The sequence below is a fragment of the Penicillium hispanicum genome, assembly GCF_028827665.1.
Source record: "Penicillium hispanicum strain IBT 35686 chromosome Unknown utg000003l_segment0_segment0, whole genome shotgun sequence".
Taxonomy (NCBI): Eukaryota; Fungi; Ascomycota; class Eurotiomycetes; order Eurotiales; family Aspergillaceae; genus Penicillium; species Penicillium hispanicum.
The window spans coordinates 3,318,472-3,341,530 of NW_026623195.1; the positions used below are offsets into that span (position 1 = coordinate 3,318,472).

The 23,059-nt window shown below is 51.4% G+C and overlaps 8 protein-coding genes across 8 annotated transcripts; 6 read left to right on the forward strand and 2 right to left on the reverse strand.

Moving 5' to 3' along the window:
• Positions 1–684: 684 nt before the first annotated feature.
• Positions 685–4,658, forward strand: N7459_003673 (uncharacterized protein; the record flags this gene model as incomplete). Its single annotated transcript, XM_056942857.1, has 5 exons — positions 685–780; positions 807–977; positions 1,038–2,652; positions 2,714–2,827; positions 2,890–4,658. The coding sequence occupies 5 exons, from the start codon at positions 685–687 to the stop codon at positions 4,656–4,658; spliced, it is 3,765 nt and encodes a 1,254-aa protein (XP_056802740.1).
• Positions 4,659–6,330: 1,672 nt separating this feature from the next.
• Positions 6,331–6,687, forward strand: N7459_003674 (uncharacterized protein; the record flags this gene model as incomplete). Its single annotated transcript, XM_056942858.1, has 1 exon — positions 6,331–6,687. One exon carries the CDS (start codon positions 6,331–6,333, stop codon positions 6,685–6,687), a length of 357 nt encoding a protein of 118 aa, XP_056802741.1.
• Positions 6,688–7,198: 511 nt separating this feature from the next.
• On the forward strand, positions 7,199–9,008 carry N7459_003675 (RXT2 domain-containing protein; the record flags this gene model as incomplete). The annotated part of the gene is made up of 4 exons (XM_056942859.1): positions 7,199–7,271; positions 7,334–7,455; positions 7,562–7,715; positions 7,780–9,008. 4 exons carry the CDS (start codon positions 7,199–7,201, stop codon positions 9,006–9,008), a joined length of 1,578 nt encoding a protein of 525 aa, XP_056802742.1.
• Positions 9,009–10,848: 1,840 nt separating this feature from the next.
• Positions 10,849–12,306, forward strand: N7459_003676 (F-box protein; the record flags this gene model as incomplete). Its single annotated transcript, XM_056942860.1, has 1 exon — positions 10,849–12,306. One exon carries the CDS (start codon positions 10,849–10,851, stop codon positions 12,304–12,306), a length of 1,458 nt encoding a protein of 485 aa, XP_056802743.1.
• A 761-nt stretch (positions 12,307–13,067) lies between these two features.
• On the reverse strand, positions 13,068–13,935 carry N7459_003677 (bifunctional phosphatidyl-N-methylethanolamine N-methyltransferase/phosphatidyl-N-dimethylethanolamine N-methyltransferase; the record flags this gene model as incomplete). The annotated part of the gene is made up of 5 exons (XM_056942861.1): positions 13,068–13,140; positions 13,196–13,622; positions 13,699–13,715; positions 13,781–13,820; positions 13,887–13,935. 5 exons carry the CDS (start codon positions 13,933–13,935, stop codon positions 13,068–13,070), a joined length of 606 nt encoding a protein of 201 aa, XP_056802744.1.
• Positions 13,936–14,351: 416 nt separating this feature from the next.
• rgsC (putative intermediate filament protein (Mdm1)) lies at positions 14,352–18,093 on the forward strand (the record flags this gene model as incomplete). Its single annotated transcript, XM_056942862.1, has 2 exons — positions 14,352–17,010; positions 17,066–18,093. The coding sequence occupies 2 exons, from the start codon at positions 14,352–14,354 to the stop codon at positions 18,091–18,093; spliced, it is 3,687 nt and encodes a 1,228-aa protein (XP_056802745.1).
• A 916-nt stretch (positions 18,094–19,009) lies between these two features.
• N7459_003679 (uncharacterized protein) lies at positions 19,010–19,734 on the reverse strand (the record flags this gene model as incomplete). Its single annotated transcript, XM_056942863.1, has 4 exons — positions 19,010–19,159; positions 19,217–19,400; positions 19,472–19,544; positions 19,584–19,734. 4 exons carry the CDS (start codon positions 19,732–19,734, stop codon positions 19,010–19,012), a joined length of 558 nt encoding a protein of 185 aa, XP_056802746.1.
• Positions 19,735–21,527: 1,793 nt separating this feature from the next.
• On the forward strand, positions 21,528–22,696 carry sonA (putative nuclear pore complex protein (SonA); the record flags this gene model as incomplete). The annotated part of the gene is made up of 2 exons (XM_056942864.1): positions 21,528–21,788; positions 21,869–22,696. 2 exons carry the CDS (start codon positions 21,528–21,530, stop codon positions 22,694–22,696), a joined length of 1,089 nt encoding a protein of 362 aa, XP_056802747.1.
• Positions 22,697–23,059: the final 363 nt, after the last annotated feature.

The following is a 23,059-nucleotide window of genomic DNA, read 5'->3' on the forward strand; positions in this document are numbered from 1 at the left end:
ACAAAATGTCTGGAGAGCTGCCAATCTTCTGGGATCCCCCCCCCCCTTAGATACGGAGTACCACGCGATCGGCAGCGCGCGGTTTCGGAGAGCAATCTGGTTTTCGGCATGAGACCGATTTATGACACGGTAGGGGGGCACGGATACACCAAAATGAAGGGAAAATGCACCCGGTAGTAACAGTCAATTTGAAACGATTAGTAGGGAAGAATCGCAGACGTTTCACAGCTTCCAGTCATTGGAGTGTTTACTTGAGAGCTTATATGTACGCATGTAGTAGGTAGCCACTTGCATAGACTATGTGTATATGAGCTACATGTCCCGTTGGAGCCCATGCTATTTACCCATCTTGAAGTTTCGCGCAACCAAAATAGTTCTCTTGAACATGGCAGGCTTTCAGACGTTGGATTTGCGACCATTATTATGTTATCAGATAGCAGTCGTCGACGAAACATGGATGGACGCCATACCGTACTGACCGCCCGCAAAGGATGCGGCAGTATCCACGCCGTTAGCCCCGAAGCTATGGGCGTCGCAACATTCCCCTCCACACGTCAAGACGGACGCCGCTTATCTGACCTAATAATTTCGATTGACTGCTCCGCTGCCGTTGAGACTATCTGAAAGACATTTAGTCAACTAGACATGAGGTGACCGAGCTTGCACAACCATCCATTGTCCGCAATGGACGCCTATCCAGAAGACTACGTCAACCACAATCTCCCTTTGGTTCTGCTCTCGGGCCTCGAAGCAGACTCAGAAGATGGATCGAGTTCCTCCGTGGATTACCCCTTACTTCCCGAGAGAGGGCACAAGATCTTCTCCGATTTTCCCCGCTAAGCGGGGCTGTCGCAGAGGAATTGCGGAGGGTACTGTTGGAGGAAGATGGATCTCAGATGCCCTGGAGATCAACGACCGGTTCGAATGGGAATCCTTCTTCACCGAATATGGGATATAGGATTAAGAGTACTGGCCGTGTAAGCACTGCCAATACCCAACACCCGCACCAGAAAACTACCTTCTAACCCAATTACCAGTCGTATCGACTCCCGCCTCGGAAAGCAGACCCTCCGCGAAGCTCCCCGCCAGCCAGTCCTACCGACACCGATAACGATATCTCGGCATCGAGCAGTTCTTTTGTCCTCCACTCGCCCATCTCGCCCTTGTCACCGAGCTCACCCACCTTTCCCGATGGCCTCCTCACACCATTGTGGGTGACGAAGCACCAGGAGCTCGTCCCCGCAGCAGTAATCACCTTCTTTCCTCTCTCCTTGGACTCAAACATGAACTCGCTACGAGACAATCAACTTAAAATTGAGATAAACAGTTTGAAAAAAGAGTGGGCGACCACTGGGTTTAAATCCCGGTTCTTGGTTGTCTTGATATCCGAAGAGGGCGAGGGTGGCTATATTGGTGAAATTGATGACCGCGTGGCGGCGATTCGCAGAGCCACAAACTTGGACCAGAAGTCAATATTTGTCATACCACCAGATGCCACATCGACGGAGCTGAAGGAATTTGTGAAATCACTGTTTGCTCTCTTGCAACCATCCGTCGTGGAATACTATCGGGACCTGTCCAAGCATGCTCGGCGAAAACGCAATCGAAGCAGCATTCCACCGCCGACTGCCCCTCCCACCAGTGGCACTTCCCAGACGCTATCTCTTCAGGGGTGGAATGTTCGATATGAATTCAAACTCGGCATCTTTGCTGAATTCCGCCAGGAAATGGATGCTGCGTGTCGAAATTACGAGGGCGCATATGGCACCCTGTTCGGGCAGGAGGTTTTTGAGAATATCGCAGGCTGGAGTCCTAGGTTCGAGGACGCACGTCTCTTGGGTGACACCCTGGCAATTCGTATTATTCGTTGCTTGCTATGGACAAACCAGACCACTGCTGCGGCCCGATTCTGGGTTGATCATAGAATCAATACCAAAGGCATAATCAATCGTCGAGGCAAAGGTAGCAAAAATTATGGATGGGAGGCCTGGGAGGCACGGTGGTCGATGATCATGGCCCAACTTATACGTCGAGCTGAAACGTTCCTTCTACCACGAGAGGGTTCTGCTGACCATACCTTGGAGGTTTCTCCCGTCTACAATGCCCCTGAGAAGTCCATCCCCGCGGGCGAAAAAGTCAATCCTTGGGAGCATCTACATCACGAGGGCTATTGGCTATACCGCTCAGCCAAACATACTATGCTTCGGAGAGCGCTTGCCCAGCAGATTCCTACCGAGGACCGAATAGCCCCTGGCCAGACACCTGCCTCTCAGATTGCGAGCAAGTCCTATCTATATGACACGTACCTTGCTCCTGAGACATACGTTGAAGCCCCTCAGACGGGCCAGATAGGCTTCGACCACTCTCAGTTGATATTGAACACTTTGAAAGCTGCCCATGAAGAATATTCAAAGCGGCAGCAGACTCGGAAGGTAGAAAGCTTGAGTCTTGAGATTGCTGAAGAATACATGCGAATTGGCTCGTGGTCCGACGCATATAGCGTCTTGCAGCCACATTGGTCCACCCTTAGTTGGCGCCGCTCTGGCTGGTGGCAACTAATGGAGAAATTAGGGTGGGCGCTGAGAGAGTCAGCCCTCAAAATGGAGGACAGCGAGACAGTATTACGGGTAGATTGGGAACTTCTGAACAGGGGTAAGTAACATCGGTTGCCCATACCTGCATAGTGCAAGGCTTTTCTAAATCATATTAACAGTTTTTCCGTCGAGATCGACATGGCATTATGACATTCATAAGAGTCTCGAGGACATCCCTTCAGAGAAACCCAAACCATCTGTCGTTCTTCGAGCCGAAGATGTTATGACGAGCTGTAAGTTGCTCTTCCAAATGACCAACCTTGAAGGGTCTGGTTCTGACACCGATACTTAATAGTGACCGCATCTCTCGCTTTCGAGAAGTCCGAGGGCAACGTTGGTGAGCCTCTTCAGGCTCAGCTTACTATTTCATCGTCTGCTCAAAAATCGTCATGCCCAATCAAACTTTCCGAGATCAAGCTTGTATTCGAGGGGTGTCTTCGTCCTGTCAAACTTCAGTCTGATCGAAATCAAAATGCCGACACGACGACCCCATGCATCATCTCATCACTGTCTCTTCGTGAACCGAGCATTTCAGGCGACTCTACCGTACAATCTCCCGCGGGCAGCTTGGCTACTCTACTAGGGGTCGCGGATCTGTCAATTGGGGCTTCTCAGACGAAAGTCTTCAATCTCACTTGCATTCCCCGCGAGGCTGGCGAGGCTCAGGTTGCTTCTATCACAATGCTTATGGAAGAGGAGAAGTTCGATCTCGCCTATGTTATTACAGATCACAACTCGCGTGAGTGCTTCTGGTGGCAAAAGACCAAGACGGGCACATCTCGTCGGAGGACTGGCAAGGATCGGGATACTGGTAAATGCAAGGTCATGCCCAAGCCACCCAAGATTCGCATTTCAACACCTAACCTCAGGGAAACCTACTATACTAATGAACGGGTTGCACTGGAAGTTACCATACACAACGAGGAGGATGAGGCTGCTGACGTATCGTCGGAGATCCGGCTGTTTGGCAGCCCTGAATCCGCTGCTAAGCTTGAATGGTCTGATACAGACGATATTTCCGACGCCGCAGCAACCGGGACAAGTTCTCCGACTGAGAGCCCGTCTCATTTCCTGAAGCGGACTGTTGGGGTCATGGAACGATCTTCTGTCAGAGACCTTAGTGTCATCCTGGCCAACACACAGGATGCGGTGAAGTACTCCCTTGAGATCTCTGCCGTCTACCATCTTGTTTCAGACGTCCAAACACCCATTATCAAGACTATTACAGTGGAACTTCTTTTCATTCGCCCATTTGAAGCCAACTATGAGTTCTTGCCTCAGATACACCCCCAGCCCTGGCCAAATTTCTTTTCGGTCAGCGACGACCTGATTGGAAATGATCCCGTGCCGACGCCGGGTGGCTTGTTGCAGAGGTGGTGCCTTAACTCCAAAGTGGTCTCATTTGCCACCGAGCCTCTTCTGATTGACAAGGTTGCTCTGAAGCTCTTGAACGTGACTGGTGGTGCTGTGTGCACTCTTGAGCCCGAGGTTCTCGTTAGCCCAGAAACGCCGCATCTTTCCCCAGAGGAATTACGGGATTCCAACTTCTTCCTCGACATACAGAAACTGACTCTGGGTGACCGCCGACCATCTGCAGTCAATTTGGCTTTGGAGATTGCTTGGCGACGACAAGGATCTGGCGCAATCTCATCCGACACTGATGAAAGGGTGACTCTTTCCACCCTCGAGATTCCCCGTTTCGTTGTCCCTATGGGCGAGCCTCGAGTCCTTGCCTCCGCCTCCGCCTCCAGCAACCTGCTGGGCCTGGTCCACCTTGACTATACCCTGGAGAATCCGTCCACCCACTTCCTCACCTTCAACTTGATGATGGAGGCCAGTGAGCAATTTGCCTTCAGCGGGCCCAAGACCACAGTCATCCAACTTGTGCCATTGAGCCGCCACACCGTTCGCTACAATCTCCTTGCCGCGAAACGAGGGCTCTGGATTCAACCGCAGCTGGTGGTCGTGGACACTTACTTTAACAAGACGCTTCGCGTTCTTCCCACCGGGGATATGCGTGCGGACAAGAAAGGCATCTCGGTGTGGGTTGATGCAGAGGACTAGGGTGGCTCTGGTGGGTTTCTGTTGTGTATTTAAGAGACGTTGTCGGTACAAATCATGAGACATGCGCAGCAACCCGAGTAGATTCATGAGATTTGAGGCCTTTGTACATTCAATGCAACAAACCATATCATTATGATCCGTCCCGTGTCCGCACCTCAAAACAGAGTAGGTATTAATCTACAGCATAATGCACACACTACAGGTTCATCTTGATCGTCTATGATGGTCAGCCCCCTTCTTTCTAGCCAAGCAGCTGTCTCAGCACCATCAGCTCCCCCTTTCATTTTGCAGCGCGTAATCTTAACTCATCCTGCGGGCATAAATTACAATGCAGACCCGTTCAACCCGCCGGCGAAAAAAAGAAAGCCGAGACCGAAGCCGTCCTGGTTCTTTGTCGACAGAAAAAGTCCGAGTGCCCCCATCTGAACCCTAGCGCTTCGTCAGTGCGTGCTGGTAGGCAGAGCAGAGCTGACCTCGATATTAGGTTGAAATGCAACCGTATGCACCCCTGTGACAATTGCATCAAGCACAATAGAACGTATCTGTGCCACTATACTGGCCCCCATGACCAGGACGCAATCACAAGGCATCTAAGAACATATCCGCAGTTTAGAGACCCACGTCAAGCAGTTGTCTACCGCTGGGGCTCAATCTTATCGTCCAAGCTTCAATTACTCAGTTCCCGGCCGCTACAAAATTGAGGCAGATATTTTAAGTGTGGCAATGGAAATTCTCAGGAATACGGACACTCGCGTCGGTCCCTCTGTTCTCTTGGGCTTAGCCACGAGACTAGCAATTCACGGGGGATATCACAGACGCGAAGCATTATTGTGAAATTTCTGTCTTCGACGGGGAGATGCGTCGCCGGGTTTGGATGTATCTCTATTTGCCCGATCACTACATTTCTCTCCAAGCCGGTCTGCCACCAACCACAACCCTTACACAATCTGATACCGAGGAGCCTCAGAATCTGAACGATGAGGACTTGGATCCCTCGACGACAATACTGCCCCCGCCAGACCACCGAGCGACAAGACGCCCATTCTCTTCCCAGTTGCCTTGAACCGCATCATGTCTGCTGCCTCCGAGATAACCAACAAGGTCTGCTCGATCAAGAGTGTTCCGTACAACGAGGTACTTCGTCTAGGCACGAAATTGAAGCAGCTTCATGCAACTGTTCCTCCTCCACTGCGATTTCGTGCAATAGGAGAATCGATCGCTGATCCACCAAATACCATTCTGGATCGCTATAGCATTGACCTGATGTATCCAAAAGCACGTTGTGATTTTCATTGACGGTATATGGCCCAACATCGCATGGATGCAGTGTATGCTTAGCCCAGACAAGAGTGCTTGGATGCGGCCAGAACAGTTTTGCAGCATCAGGCGGATATATTTGATGCGAGCTCCACCGGAGGCCAGCTCGGCTTTACTTCATTATTCTTCTCACCTGTCGTTGCCATATACTTTTGCTCCGCGGCTATGATCGCTTCGTTGGAGATATCACGCCTATCTCGCTATGATCTCAATCGAAACCTGTCGTCAAGCGAGAGACAGTCATTTTTGGCAGAAAGACGGCGACTCTCACGAGATTGAAAGGGCTTTTAGGATTTGGGATGATTTGCGGTCCCAATCCAAAGAGGCCTCGAAGACAGCTTAGGTCCTTCACATCATGTTGAAGGTTACGAATAACTATCTGCAACAAGGGGTAATCTCCGAGCAAGCACAGCCTTCAGCGGCTGGTTCCAGCAGTCAATATCAAAGCGGAGCAACCTATTACGAACACACTCCATTAGATTCTGATCTCATGGACATCACATTCTATCTAGGACAAGATGCGATTCCTGATACTCACAACACACAATTCGCTGGATCGAATGATGCTGTGGACGTTTACGAGCGGTATTGGGATAATCTGATGCATTTGGGTGGTGACCAATCATTTATTGACGCGAATCCGGAGGTAGACGACCAGGGACTCTTCGAAAATGGAGGTTTATTGATTACACCGAACTATATGCGAATATGATAATTATGGCCGGCTCGGCCAGGTGAAGCCGCAATACCCTGCTTCTGCTGAGCAGATGGTTCTTCCCAGACATATCCCTTGTTTATGCGAAATGGTAGGCAAACGGGATCTTCAATATTCGTGCGCGCGTTCTTCAAGAAGGAAAGACATAGGATCAACCCTCTCAATACTACCCTCGGGTCTAAACTCGGAGTGTAGGTATGTTACAGGTACTTTGTACCTGGCCTCCTGGACAGAGGGCTTATCACGTGCCAAGCCCTTATCACAGGTCTTCCTGAAGCGGCTAGCGGCGATCGGGCGTCGCAGCTCTATCCGCGAGCTTCGTCACTTCGGCTCGTGCTGCTCTGCAACGCGGGCAATCTCTCTCAGATTCGAAGACTGGCCAGTTCCGATACCACGCTGTGAAGTTCCGTCATTGCAGATATCCTCACTTGCATTCACTTCTTCAACGTTCACTTTTTACGCGTTCCCCACGTGTCTGTCCCGACTGCGCCGTCGCAGACCCGCAGCCATGACGACTCAGGCAGCCCTTATCGCTGATACCATTGTCGGTATGAAGCGAGCATTGCGCAGAGAGCGTGATGGTGAGTTGCACTTCGTTTGATAGAGCCTACAGTGCAGTGATGCTGACCTCCTGTCCTTGCAGATTCCGGCCCCGACGACTCCATCACCCAGCCGACTAATCGCGGAAATAAAATGAGGGCGAACGCGAAATATGTCCGTGAAGGAGCTATGGGCTATATTAATGCTGAAGAATTCTACAGAGAGGTGTGTGCTATTTGGGTGTGCGAGGGTCCTCGCGCCCTCTTCGCCCCGGCGGCGAGAACGGCTCGGGGGACTCGAAGACCGCCGCTAACGAATGACTTTCGAATAGAAAATTGATCATGCCGGCTACACACGTCATATTTTGCAGCGCAATCCCATTCGTTACGATTCAGAGGGGGACGAGCTCGATGAGGAGGATGAAGATTCTGAAGCTGACGCTGCAGCGGCCGAGGAAAACCCTTTCTCGGGAATTGCGCTTGAAAGTTAGTCATTCAACAACACTGTATACCCAGCCTACTTAACATGCTAATCTTTGTGATTCCACAGCGCTCTTGTGCCCCCTGAAACACCCTTCTGAACTTCCATCCCACCCTTCACTATCCCAGCCCTACACTTCCCAGGCCCTCGAGCAGATGACAACCGCAACCGAGAAAAAGCTGCGACAGGAAAGAGCTCTCCTTTGGCGCGCAAGGAATCTTCACCGGCAGTTCCTCGGCGACAGTGGTTGGATGCCCTGCGGCATTTTCGAAACCCAAGAGGATCGTTGGATTTTTGAGCCAAGGATTGCGGATGACAACCAGAATGAATCCATGGCTGAACAGGAGCTGAGCATGAATGGTACACCATCTGGAGGCGCCGGCTTCAATACACTGCCCCAAGTTCAATCTACTGCGGCGTCTGTCAGGGAAGCGCAGGCCCAACACGAGTCGGAGGACACACCTCAGACTGCAGAGAACGACGTGGAGATGACCGAAATTCCAGCAGTCCCGGGTGAGCAAACTACGAATAGTGAGTCTCGGGAACAAATCCAGGAGTTCAAGTCAGAAGAAGCCGATGCTACAGTCAAAGACCTTCCACCGCACCCAAGAGCCACAAGTGCACTAACTCGAGAAGGCAATGAGGCTGGTCTGACCGTTGGACTGGCTGCAACCGCAAAGCCTGATGACCAGCAGGAAGATATGGATACTTCCAAGGACGGAGAGAGGGCCGATACTGAAATAACAAATCGCGAAGCGGCTGAACTACACGAGGACGAGCACGGAGACGAACAGGATGCAGAGATGAGCGATGGATCATCCCCGGAGCCGCCACGTCGTATGACCACTCGTGCTCAGGCCAGTGCAGCCCACCCGTCCGGAAATCAGTCACCTTTATCGTCTGTCGGCACAGCTAGCACCCTCCCGACTCCGCATCCCCTGTTCCTCATTCCTGATCACGTCCGTCCAGACGCAAACTTTGGTCTTCCCGCTGGCGAAGCCGAAGAAACACGTCGACTTTTGTGGTCCTACATACAGAAACAGGAGGAGACAGTGCGAGGGTTTGAACATATGCTTGATTCTTTGCTGCGAGCATGCCACATGAAGGCGGATGTGCTGGAGTGGTGCAAGGCCGAGGGCCACGTGGGGGAGATGAGTGATGGAGAGGACTGGTATGACCGCGAGAAATGGGGTCTAGCTGAAGGCGAGGATCTCAAGAAAGGGACGGATGAAGACGAGGTGGAAACGGTTGACGACAGTCGGACGACGGCGAAACGGGGCCGCGGGCGACGCGCATGATGGCTATCTCCCACCATCTCCCCCTCTCTGCTGTCTCTCTGTCTCGTTTTCTCATAGCGTGGTGTTGGTGGTGTTCCGTAATGCATGATGATACGTCTCCCATAATGTCTGCCCCCCCCCCCCCCCCCAAGCGGGGAATGCATGGACCATGCGGTGTCGATATACCCTTTTGAGAATGAATATACTCAATTCACTTATTACCAGAGTCTTGGGTCAAAATCCTTCTACGTACCTGACATCCCGAAAGTGATGGCATAGCGTTGACTCCGCTGCCGCGAGATTACTCACCAGTGCAATACACAACCCTGGCGGCGGTCGTCAAGTCTCGGGGTGACCTAGTTGGTGTCAATGCAGGATCAGTAAAGCATTTCTTTGGTGCTAACATATGACGGTCCAAAGTGGGTTGATTGTGCCTGGCCGACAAGGAACTCCTCGGGACCATCGATCTACTCAGGTGTTATAGTCGAAATCCTCGGCAGCCCTAACCCGGGAAGCCGTCGTCTCCGTGCAACCGACCCGGTTGATACGAATCTTGTCGACTCGCATCTCCCATAGCCTATGTTCGACTACCTCCATGAGGCGGCCGGAATGCCATGATTTTGGCCAGCAGCTCGATCAGGAAATTCCCGCGCCGCAGGACCATTTTCTCATGCGAATAGCACTCTATCCTGGTTGCTCAATCACCTTGCCACGATTTACCTCGCACTCTCGTTGGCGCATAATACAGATGCCATTTTCCTTTTACACAGACTCAACCTCTAGGTACTGTGCTGAGGTGATTCAAAACTGTCAATTCCGAAGATCTGAGTTTTGGGACACTGTTCGAACAACTAAATGACACCGTAAGAACTCATGAAATAATATTTCCCAACAGAAATAGCACTTTCCTTGGCATCTAGATTCCGATAATAGTCTGAGAGGGGCTGACTGAGCTGGGAAGAACAGAATCAAGAGCACACTTACCAGCAAATGAAGCTGCTGACTATCGGATTGGTTCACGGAGTTGAAGTTTGCTTGCGTAGTATCTTCAGATCCATTAAAGATCACTGGTCTAGCCTGAGGAAGACGCGGGGCCAACGAACAAGCGCACATTGTCGTTATCTGGTAGCAAGTATACGAATAAGTCTATTCTACTTTCTATTCTGAGCGTGCTTTAGAAGGAAAAGTCTATAGAGCTTGCTTGAATTAGTTGCCTATGAATTATTTCCTACAAGAGCCGTCGGCATGGACTGTCGTAGTTCAATGTTTAGAGTCTCCGGACTTAGAGGTACCAACACGCTGTTGACGATTTTGTAGGTAATCAATTCATATCGTCCCATTGAGAAAATGAGTGCATCTCAACTTACGAATCTTACCTTGATTCTGATCGAGAGTGTCCATGTCAATGAGCTACCATCTCCCACTTCCCGGACTGTGGATGCCTCTGAACGTGTCAGCTAGTAGTGGAAGGCTTCTTTCTCTCATCTTAGGCACCAATCGTTCCTTTCTTCTCTAGAACCTCTCGTGTCATTTCCTGGTTTCCCTTCCCAACCTCCTTTCCTCCGTGTCTGTGGTCATCAGTCACGTCAACATCCAGCATCCCTGGTCCCCACAGCCATATCAATCTCACACACACACACACACACACACACACACAAGCCGATCTGATCCACTCACCTAGAGAGACTTCTTGGGCTTCACTTCAGGCGAGTAAGAAAAGGGTCCGTTATCACAATATGATGATCCGCTGACCATTAGTCTGAAATAGGCTTCAGAAGCGTTGCCCCTCTTCCTTCTAGTCCCTGAACAAGCTCTTCTTTCCGCGCTACAATCTCAACTCCTTGGGTGAAAACAACCCAATATGCCATCCACTTACACTCCTTTGAGCAAGCTGCCTCTGGATTGCTGGCTGCTGATCCTCGAGTATCTACCATCCAAGGATCTCGAGGCTGTGTCTCGAGTCTCCTGGGAGATTCGTGCATCTTCTGAGCCCTTCCTTTACAGGCACGTCAGCTTTGACTGGCGCACTGTGCCTTGCGATCGCTTGCTAAAGCTCCTTCGAACTATTCATCAACGACCAGAGCTTTCTGCCTGCATTGAAGAAGTCACCTTTGTTTCTGCCAGAGAAAACGAATTTCTGCCCTACCGGACGCTCAATTGGCGCAGTAGGTTGAATACTTCAGAATACGGGCCGGTGCTTGGTTTCTGCATTAGCATTGTTGAACAAGGAAAGTTTCCTTATCTTCGTTTCTGGAAGAATGCTCTACGCACTGCTTCTGGCTATGCATTTGCTGCTATCCTCATCTCGCAGCTTATCAACCTTCAAACTCTCCAGCTTGACTGCTCTTTTGTCTTGGAAGGCGGGTACACCGGGCTGATGATGAAGCACGCAATGCTTTCTGCACCCCCAGGAGTCCTGTCCGACTTTGCTAGACTCAAGGTAGTCGACTACGGTAGTAACTCGGCCCGCCTCAAAAACTACGCGTATTCGGCTGGGTGGATGTCTCCGAACGCATCACAGATTCCGAACTGGGATACCGAACAATTTGTGGGCTGGTTCTTTGTTCCCTCTCTCCGAGTTCTTTCCATGTGGGCGCGAACCCCCCGCCTGGCGCAAGACATCGCTCACACTACATCTATCAAACGGTGGAATCTGCATAGACTTCGCGTTCTCCAGCTTCCTCACTCCGCGGTGAGAGTTTCCGACCTGAACTTCCTGCTACCCTACATGCGATCGTTGGGGGCTCTGCACCTGGGACTGCATTTTGACTCTCCGGGGCTGGCGTGGAAGAGCTCGAGAGACCTCCAGCCCGGCCTCAGAGGCGTCAGTGCCACTCTGAACAAACTGTCACTCAACCCTCAATTCACTTTCCGGCGCAGGTCCAATGGACTGGAAGACGCAATCTGGTATGTTTGCCCACAGGAACAGATGAGGCTCGAGCCAGGGTTCCTCCGGGATTTCCCCAAACTTCGCTGCATTCACATCCCATTCTCGGACGCCACTGGATGGGGTACTCAGTCTACAAGCCTCGCCTGCGCTTTGCCGCCTCTCATCGAAGAAATCCATATCCGGGACTGCATGGCCGATCTCTGCTTGCCTGGTCGCCGGGGCGATGAGATCCTTGATTCGCTGGAGCAGTTCCTTGTCTTTCATGCTGCTCGTTTCCCGCATTTGCGGCGCATCGTCATTTACGTCGTGTATCTGCTCACTCTTTCTGATTATTTCACGCAAATGCACGACCACGTCTGCCAGCTGGGCCAGCAGAAGGGAATTCGAATTGAATTTCTCCAGCCTGATGGGAGGTCCATTGCGATATGATCGGCGGCAGCAGGTTGTATTGTCTTGAGCTGGAACATACTTTCTAATCTAATGATCGTGATCAAGGAACAAAAACGGAGTGATCTGCTTACATATGGGGAGCCTTAGGTAGCTCAGCTACAGAATGGATCCAAAGAAAAGTTTGAAATTGATGTGCTTGTTGTTTATCCGAAATCTACACATTGCGTTTCACGACGAATAACTGATCTTTCCCACTGTAAACTCAAGGTTCTTAACAGTAGGTTGGCTTTCCAGTTCAAGGTACATAATCGATACGAATTGGCTCGAAATAGCAAGATGTCACTTCGATCTTTTTTCCCTGGTAAAAAGGACAAGCTAGAGCATACATAATTCGGATGGTCCAAGCTACTCGGAGTACCCGGTCATCGCATCCGGCCAAGAGATAAGTGTCTACAGTAAAATGGCGTTGAAGGATCTGCACCGAATTCTTGTCGCTATGGGTGGATGGAAGAGTTTCTTTTTGAGTCGCGTATGGGAAAATAAAAATGGGTGCGCACACCCTGTGGCCTTACTCGTCCACTATATTGTGGGCCAATGGACGGGCCACCGTCTACTTTTTCAGCATCGTTGAAGATTCGAATGCGTCCGTGTGCTGGATAGCTGCCATCTCCAGCAAAGAAAGCCCCTTCGGGCTATCGACGAGAGGATCAGGCTTGTAACTCTCGGCCCGTTCGAGATTTGTCATGCGCGGATTGTGGATGTTGAATGTCCCAGCCAATCCTGTTATACATGCACATCGTTCATTGCTTCTTGCCGCCCTGCTTCTTGGCACGCTCACGCTCACGCTTGGCATAGATCTCGGCAGTAAAGGGGCTGGAAGACCCAAGTCAGCTTGGGTTCTGAGAATGACAGGAAAAGAAGAACTTACTCTTCCCACTGCAGAGCAAACCAATACATCACAAAGACCTCTAGGGTCAGCAGGAGCCCAGCCACCTTACCCTTGTACAGAGCAACGCCAAGGAAGTTCATGGTGCTCCCCCAGTACATTGGCGAACCTGTGACGTTGAAAGGGAAGCCAGTAACTGGAGCATCCATCAGGATACCGAAGTAGTCACCCAGATAGGTGCCAGTCACGCCCAGAGCCCACATGCTAGAAAGCACCAGAACAGACCCAGCCACGAACAGAACTCCACCGATGATGGGCTGATGCACCGGGACATAGAAAGGCTGCTCATCCAGAGCTACCTGGTACACATGGTCACGCAGAATTCCGAGGGAGAAGATAGTCAATGCAAGAAAATAACATCCTTTGTAGGCACCTCCGAAAATCCGAGTCAAAATGTGGTTGTGGTACTCTGTCGAGGGCCAATGTTAATTAAGTCATGGAGAGACCAACGAATGTTCACTGTTTACTTCGAGTATTGAACTAACCTGCACGGGCGACAATGCTGATAGAAAAAAAAAATACGTTAACTTATTTAAGCAACAATAGTGTCACCAGATGGAGACATACTTCCAGAAAATGGGGTTGAAGGCAATTGTCGCGGCGGAAACTGTTGGGATCAGCCTTCGATCACATGCAAAAGCACGGTGATGAAACACAGTCAACATTGACTTACTCGCGAGAGACGAGGAGGAAAGGTCGACAAAATCAGACAAGCTGGCCATAGTGAAGGAGCGTGTTGGGCTGGGACGGTAAGGACAAGGTGCAGAGGTGCAGAGGTGCAAAAGAGGGGAATTCGTTTACGAGGAGAAACGGGGTCCACGGGTCGATCGACACAGCTTAAGTAAACAATGACGTTTCTGAGCGGTCACGGGATCTGTATGCGGCCGTTGCGCGTTACTGCATCGAGGTATTGGGGTGTTCCATGATTCAGGGCAGTGCGGGATCCCTCTCCATGCTCCATATCTCACTGCTGCTTTTTCTATTCTAGATTCTCCCCGCCCAACAGCGTCCGCCTGCTGTCCCATCGCAAGCTTGTCTTGTCTTGTTCCATCACCAATGCCGTGTCGAGCTCCGCACTCCTGACCCACACTCGAGAAAGCGTCATGAGACGCAGGGCTCCCATACGTGTCCGGGGAGAATGGCCCTTTACCGCCGCGATCTGTTGCTAGCGGGTGCTGGCGGATTCATTGCTTGGGGCCTGGTGGTCCGCTGGTTGCCGATTCTTCGATATCTGGGATACGCTCTAGCTCTGGGCGCTGCGCTCTCCTCCGCCAGTTTTCTCGGCTTGGTTGTCTTGACAATTCGAACTCAGCAATATAGGAGGAATGGTTCCAAGGATGTCTCGGTCGCATTTGTCACCCCCAAGCATTGGCGAAAGGAGGCATTCAATGTGCGACGGAGCGCACGATACCGACCAAAGCCCCTCTACCCACAATCTTTTGTCGTGTCCGAGGGAATCGACGAGCTACTATCTCTTATAACTCGGGACTTTGTGTCCTCGTGGTATCACAACATCAGTCCAAATCCCGCCTTTGGGAACGAGATCGATCGGGTTGTCCGCGTTGCCCTCGAGAGTCTTCGCGATAGGCTCCTGGCGGAAGATCTGATCTCGTTGATCGTATCGCGAATTTTTCCGATCTTGACTGCCCATCTGATGGAATTTGATGTGGCCGAGCGCTCGGTGCGTGGACGGAATTTGAATCGCAATGTGACAGAATCCGACGAGCTAGACCTGGCCATCGCCAAGAAATTCCGTGAAGGCCGTCTTCACCCGGCTGTTGGGCTCTCATCATCGGATCAAAAGGCGGCCCAGCAGGAGTATCTGCGGAAAATTGCCGTTGGGATTCTTCCTCAACTGTTCCCTGAGAGTGTACTCAAGAGCCGGATTGTTTCTGTACTAGTTCGGGAAATCATTTCTTGCGCCGTTTTATTACCCATCGTGACAGCATTGTCAGATCCAGACACATGGAATCAGTTGATGGAAGCCTATGGCCGAACCGCTCTACAGGACCGGAAAACTGTACGAAAGTTGCGAGCTGCACTGGATGAGCATGCATCTCCCGTTCCCAAGTCAAAACGTGGACAGCCATTTCCGAAACTTGCAGCGAACGATTCTGAGCGAGCTTTTGAGAAGTTTGTCCGCACTATCCGGCGTTGCAATAACTTGTCTGATGCCCGTCGATTCCGTGCACTTGTTTCCAGCCAGTTAAAACGGGAAACCATGGTCGACGGGCAAGATCAAGTCTATCTCAAGCGGCTAGAAACAGGCAAACGAGTACTCGACCAGAAGGTCGCCATACTGTCCACACCAGGAGGATCTTCTCCTATTCCCCCCGCCGTTGCCGATGTCCATCGCCCTGAGAACCCCTCCATGGCACATGAGACTTCTTTGGTCGATGTGATGCGCAATGCATCGGGTCTCTCTTACTTTATGGAGTTCATGGACCGACAGAACTTGATGTCTCTTGTTCAATTTTGGATTGTCGTTGATGGGTTCCGAAATCCTCTGGAGGACGACTTCGGTGATGAGCTCTCTCCTGTCTCAGCGACATGGACGATTGCCGACAGAAATGACTTGGCACTTCTCAGTGAAACATATTTGTCCAAACCGGCGCTCAAGGTATCAGAGGAGTCTCGGCGAACAGTCAAGGCATTCTTGAGTGCCGGGAAGCGCGCAACTCCGGAGCAATATCGGAAAGCTCGAACAGTGGTGCTAACCACTCAATCGGCTGTTTTGGAAGAATTGGAAACCATTTATTACCCCAAATTCAAAGATTCTGATCTCTACTGGAAATATCTGGCGTCAGACCAGACTTCAGGCTCTCCGACAATGACTCGCCACCCATCTCCACCAATAGTTACTCCTGATACTTCTGAGAGACGACCTCTTCCCCCGCTCATTGTGCGCACTACTTCACAACCCACCGGCAAGCCAACCAAAGACCTTCGAAGAGCCGCCATCTCATCTAGCGACGTGCGGGCTATGGGCAAGCTTTTTGACGATGACGACTCATCACGAAGATCCATAGACTCTGAACGCTCGGCGCCTCTCTTTGATGATGACTATGAGGCAGACAATCTTGCTATGTCCACCCAGAGCTTGGGCAGAGACTCTCAAGATGGTGATAATGATGCCACTCAGAATCAAGTCCTCGAGACCATGGAAGCTGCTCTCAACGACATCATCACCAGTGAGCCAAAGAACACCAGAGTTGAGGATCTGAAACAAAATGACGCCTCTTCCCTCTCATTGCTTGGATCGGACCGCCCTGAGACCTCCCCTCGTAACTCAAGCGAGACACCTCGCATTGACAGTCGTGCAAATGAGAAAGCCAAGAAAAGCATTGCATCCCTGGGTCTGGTCGGCCACGGATCACGACTAGGTGTTTTTGATGATGATCTTTTCCCGGATCAACAAAAGTTCATCGAGGATGAATACGAAGAGCCTGTTGGTGCCGATGAGAAAGATCCGGCCGACGAGGTTCATGAAGCTGCACCGGGAGACCTTGGCCTCACTGAAGCCATTGAAGCTCTTAGTGTTGAGATCGACAAGCTTGGCGCACAGGATTCCGTTGTTGGGGCCTTGACCCGCAAAGCGGAATTGACGAACAACACGGCTGAGTTGAGGATTCTGCGCAAATCCAAGGCTAGCATCCAACGCGAGATTCATCGCAAGGAGATGCAGCGGCAGCAGTACATGATCCAGGAAAGTGACAACAGCTTGTATGGTCGCTCTACGGTCCGCATCAAGTCCATTGTGGTGGGCAAGGAGGAGGATGGCCGTGAATTTGCGATGTGTAAGATGGTCTCTTCTACTGAATCTTTCCTTTCTTCGGCTAATTCTCTTTCCAGACGTTGTTGAAGTCCAACGAAATGCCGGGGAACAGATGCCCGCGGCCTCCTGGGTCGTTGCTCGCCGGTATAGCGAATTCCACGAGCTCCACCAGAAGCTCCGTATGAGCTACCTCTCAGTCCGGCATTTAGAGTTCCCTCGGCGGCGCGTCGTCATGAAGCTTCAAAGGGAGTTTCTCCAGAAGCGACGTTTGGCGCTAGAGGCATATCTGCAACAATTACTTCTTCTGCCGGAGGTATGCCGCAGTCGCGACCTACGCGCCTTTCTTTCGCAACGTGCCATTCTGCCTCGTGAGGACACCAATCCTCGCAACAGTGAGGGTGAAACCAAGGACCTTGTAACCAGAATTTATAATTCTGTCACGGATGGAATGGATGACTTTCTTGGCAACTTTGGTGTTCTTGATCAGCTCTCCACAGCCGGACAGAATCTCATCTCAGCAGCAACGCAGCAAGCGGGTCCCATTGCGGCCCATGATCCGGTTCTTGTTACTGAAGATGCAGTCACAACTGCAGAGGCCGAAGCCGAGCTGAACGCCTTCGAGGACCGAGAACTAGAGCCTTTCATCAAACCAATATGCGATCTCTTCCTCGAGGCCTTCGAACTGAATCGAGGCAACAATTGGCTCCGCGGTCGGGCCGTCGTGGTCGTGCTGCATCAGCTCCTCGGCGGCACGATCGAGCGTAAAATCCGCGACAGCGCACACGCCTACTTCCAGGATGACTCCATTCTGCGCTACATCAATCTAGCCCGCGATACACTCTGGCCTGGTGGCGTTCTGCGCAAGGTGCCCCCTCGCTCGGCGTCCGATCGGCTCAAGAGTCGTGCCGAGGCGACCGTCGTTCTGGCGACCCTCATCCCCGATTTGGCGGCGAATGTCGTGGGCCGGGCAAATGCACAGGCTGCTGCCCGCCGACTCTTCGCTACGTTGAATAATCAACCTGTCAACACCCATCTTGCCTTTACTATCCTCGACGAGATTGTCCTTGTCCTCTTTGGCAGTCGAGAGCTCGGTCGCTCTCGCTAGCCCCCCGCGTTTTTTCCTCCTGCCCCCCCCCCCCCCCCCCCCTCTCTCTCTCTTCATGTTTCTTTCTTTGGTTCCATGCATGATGCTTCCAGATCCAACTTGATTGACGGTGTTGTTCCTTATTCTCGAGAGCGGTTGCTTGAGACAACACTTATTGTCCACATAAGCACGCTCTCCGATTCCCATTCATGTGCTTCAAATTTGCGTCTCCCTATCCAGCGATGTATATACTCATAGCCTTCGGACAAGGTGCCTCCTACATAATGGGGTAATGGTAGTGTTGCTGTCCTTGGACCACTTCGCCGTGTTTGGTGGCGTTCAAGAAAAAGAAATGATCGATACAAGCTAGAGCGAGCTAAGCCGCGGGTTGTGGGCCGGAGTGGATACACCATGCTTAGCGCAACGCCCACTCCTAACGCGACTCTACGTCTGCACCCGGGCAGACTTTACACTTTCCGGTGGACATTAGTGATTTGTATTGAGCCTCCCGAGTGAAAATGAGTGAATCGGTTCTGGGCCTGTTCTGTCTCGTCACCGGGTCTCACCCTGGATAAAAGTTGCGAGCCAGCGACGTCGTGGGAACGACTGCAAGCGCAGTAGATGGGAAGCACAAACACAGCAAAGTACACGACGAAGCTCAATTTCACTCCCGCGCCCTCTTTCAAGTCTTGTTTCTACATCCCGAAACCAGAAGAGAAACGTGCAATTGCAGAGCAGCCGATCGGGATCCCGTGAGATAGCAGAAAAGGATAACCATAGAAAGAAAGAAAAAACCACAGAACTTGGAGGGGTCAGGCCCTTATTGTTTTGCCGAAAATCAGAAAAATTCAGGACGAACTTGGAAGATAGGATGAGGCAGGGGAGGGGAGGGAGGTAATAAGGTAGATCTGAGCATCCGGGATCAGTTGCGCCCCACCTATGCGACCTCTTCCTTCTTCTTTTTGGATTTCTTGCTGGGCTGTGGCGTGGTGCTTTCCTTCTTCTGATGCACGATCAGCCTTGTCCAGCACTCCTCCTTATCCCACTCAAACCCAGCGAGGTAGGGGTTTTCTAGTTCGTCATCTGCCTACAGCCGGGTCAGCGGGCGTCTCAACACACCATCTCCGAGAACGAGTAGATGTACCTTCTTTTTGAATTGCTTGTAGATGGCATCCAGGGCGTCCTTGATGGTGACGCCTTTCATATTTCTCGCTGTGACCTCCAGTCCAAGGGGGAAGTGCAAGTCAATCTTTTTGACTGGCGGGTTGACGAGGTGGAGCTTGAGGATATCCTTGTCCTCAATTGAGTTGGGTGAGGTGTTGAGTTTCCTGCGAAGTCAGTTCATCAGCAGTGCTCTAGGAGGAGAGGATGGGAAACCAGGTGGCAGGAGCCAGCATACCATCCAGTCTTCTGTGTCTCGATGGGTAGAGTGATCTCGATCTTTTGTTCCTCTGGGCCAGAGTAGTTAGGATCTGGGGACATACGACGACAGGGGAAGGGAGCTGACTCACCCAGATCCTTGATGTTCCAGATACCCTCAGCCTGAGATGAAGCCCGCCTTTGTGTCTTCTTGACTTCCTTCTCCGTGGATGGAGGGGCTTTCTCGTCTGATATGGACAGGCCAGCAATGGCAGAATCGACTTTAGTGAGAGGAGCAGACATGACGGTTGATGGTTCAATGGAGAATAATGGAAGAAGGAAAGGACACGAGGAGAGAAGATCCGGGAAGAGAGGACAAGAGGGGGCCGAGAACAGGTGACCCAGCATTGTCCGAGGCGGGGGTTGTCAGTCATGGATGTCATGGGCAAGAGAGACCGGATCTCGCCATTCGCATTGTTTGCCCATTGACCACTCTCCCGCCCATGTCCCATTGATAACCCTACAGTATGGCACCACCTGCTATTACCCTACCAGACAAATGCTCGCATGTCTCGCCATCCCTCGCCTTCTCTCGCCTTCTCTCGCCTTCTCTCGCCTTCTCTCGCGGCAACCCCGGATCACACGAGCAACTGACATCAGGGGATTCTGTTTGGCTTCCCGCGCCAACCAATCTGCGAGCTGCACCCCGCATTCTGCTCCACTCGGCTTGAATCCCGATTGTGTGTTTCTCCCGTTCTAAATACGTTCTCCCCTTCGCTCTTCTCATCTCTACGTGGTCGATCTCATGATGGGACGATGCGCTAATGTCGAGGATTCGCCAGGATCGCGAGCGCCTACACTTCAGCATACCTCACGTTGTGCCAGTTTGGGCATGCGTCGTTCGCTATGTCATCATTCCAGTTCATCGGAGCTTGCCATTTCATCCATTCTCTTCCCACATTCCGCTAATTGCTCGCTCCTGCTGGTCCTAGCTCCGAGTTTCCGACAGCCAGCTACATCCCTTTGCATCGGCGGATTCCAACGCGGCCACGCCGATCGCCTTGGACGATAAGACAAAGTGGATCCGCCGATCTCCACACCAGCAGCGCGTGGTTATTATTAATCTCGAGCACTCCGAGCCCGAGACTGTTAATCTCTTAGATATACATCTGCGTGCATATACCTTCGGCGATGCCGATTGCGGTGCCGGTGGCATCTTGCGGTGGCCGCTAAGCTAGTCTAAAGCTGAGGTACTCGTTTGATGCCGAAAGCAAGCGACTGGGTTATAGAAGCGAAATTTCTTACGAATAGTCTTGAATACCCTGGTGGGTTCTTTCCTGGCCATTGAAGACGCGCGGATGTCCGTTCATACCTTTGACATATTACCGCCTCACTAGCTATTCTTACCTCCAGAGCTAAGTTGTGTGTCGCTAGCGAAGTCATAACACTTTGATATTCTCACAAAAGACAAAGCAAAAAATTTTCATTTCTACGGGTGTTTGATCTTGACGAGCTTTGGACAGTAAAATAAGAGATCAGAGCGCTGACCACGAACAACCAAACGGCCCCAGGATACTATATACATGTATACATATCTTGACGATCAGGACATCAGGTTGCCTCGGATCGATGTATCGTAAGTAAGAATGCCACTCGATATGAGGCTCTTGATCTTGCCGAACACTCTTTACTGAGCTTGGGGAGAGGGGGGGAGGCGAATATATTCTGCTGCTGCTATAACAAAATACCAGCAAACCTAATCAAAGTTTTTTTTCTTCTAATCCAGGCTCACCAAGTTGAATCCTCAACGCCATCCTTTTGAACGATCATCCATCCTCGCTTGGTATAGTCTCCAGGATAAGAAGGCGGTGAGGCCCAATTTTCTGCCGAAGACAAGCATCTTGCGCGCATCGAAAGCAACTCGGCCCTGGATCGCGAGCTACTTTTCCAACTTCCCTTAACCCGGCGTCCTTCTTACCCCCTCTGCATGAGCCGCCTTCATCAGTGAACGGTGGCTGTGCTATTTCTTCCAATTTTTACTTTTACTCAGCCTTTCTCGATTCCTTCACCCACAGAGCTCTCGAGCACCCTTTCAGATGTCCCTCTTCGGTTCCGTCACCACGCCGGCGTCAACTAGCCAGACGAATACTACCGGCGACATCTCCAAGGATGTGGCCCTGAACCAGCCTCCCGAGGATAGTATCTCCGATCTTCGCTTCTCCCCTGCCAGCGAGCACTTGGCCGTTGCGTCCTGGGACAAAAAGGTCCGCATCTACGAGATCAACGAGCAGGGCCAAAGTGAAGGGAAAGCACTCTTTGAACATGAAGCTCCTGTTCTCAGCTGCTGCTGGTCACCGGTAAGCTTCATACCTGGTAGTCGTTGTGCATTAAGACCGTGTCTTGGAAACTAACGCACGTGCTCTTTTCTTCCCTTTAGGATGGAACCAAGGTCGTTGGCGCTGGTGCCGATAAAGCTGCTCGCATGCTCGATCTCGGCGCAAACCAGACCACCGCTGTCCAGGTCGCTGAACATGCTGCTCCGATTCGTAGCTGTCACATGTTCCCCAGCCCGGCTGGTGGTTCTCCACTGCTCGTGACAGGTTCGTGGGACAAGACGGTGAAGTACTGGGACCTGCGGCAACAGACTCCAGTCGCGCAATTCGAGTGCCAAGAGCGTGTGTACACAATGGATGTCAAGGACAAGCTGCTGGTTGTCGGCACGGCTGATCGCTACATCAACATCATTGATCTCAATCAACCGACCAAATTCTACAAGACCATGCAATCTCCCTTGAAGTGGCAGACGCGGGTAGTCAGCTGCTTCTCTGATGCTTCGGGATTTGCCGTCGGCAGCATTGAAGGCCGCTGTGCCATTCAGTACGTCGAGGAGAAGGATTCGGCCTCCAACTTCTCCTTCAAGTGCCACCGCGAAACCCCGCCGACCAACCGCGATGTCTGCAACATTTACTCCGTCAATTCAATTTGCTTCCACCCCGTTCATGGCACATTCAGCACTGCCGGTAGCGACGGTACCTTCCACTTCTGGGACAAGGATGCCAAGCATCGTCTAAAGGGTTATCCGGCTGTTGGTGGTCCCATCTCTAGCACCGCCTTCAACCGCAGTGGAAATATCTTCGCCTATGCTGTCAGCTACGACTGGAGCAAAGGCTACTCTGCGAACACCCAACAGACCACGAACAAGGTCATGCTACACCCCGTCGGGCCGGATGAGACTAAGCCCCGACCCGGCACTCGCAAGCGGTGATAGAGCCAGCAGAGTGAGGAAAAAAAGGAGAAGCTGGATTTGCTTCTGAGGGCGTCATTTCTTCTGGCGCTATGAGCATTTAATGAACTTACTGTCATATCGGCGTGTATTGATTAGATAAATTTGCAAATGAGAATTCCTCTAACCAAGCTCCATGTTCTCGTATCGGATTTGCTACTCAATGCGGAATTGTTGATCTTTTACCTCTCATTTCACTCTGGTTGGACCTAGCAAATATGGTTTTCTGCGGGGCTACATTGTAGAGTGGAATGTTTGCATTCTCTCTAACCATATGAACCAATGATTGGTTCGATGTTGAAAACTACAGCTTTGATACGAGGACTAGGGGAGTCCCAGATCCTA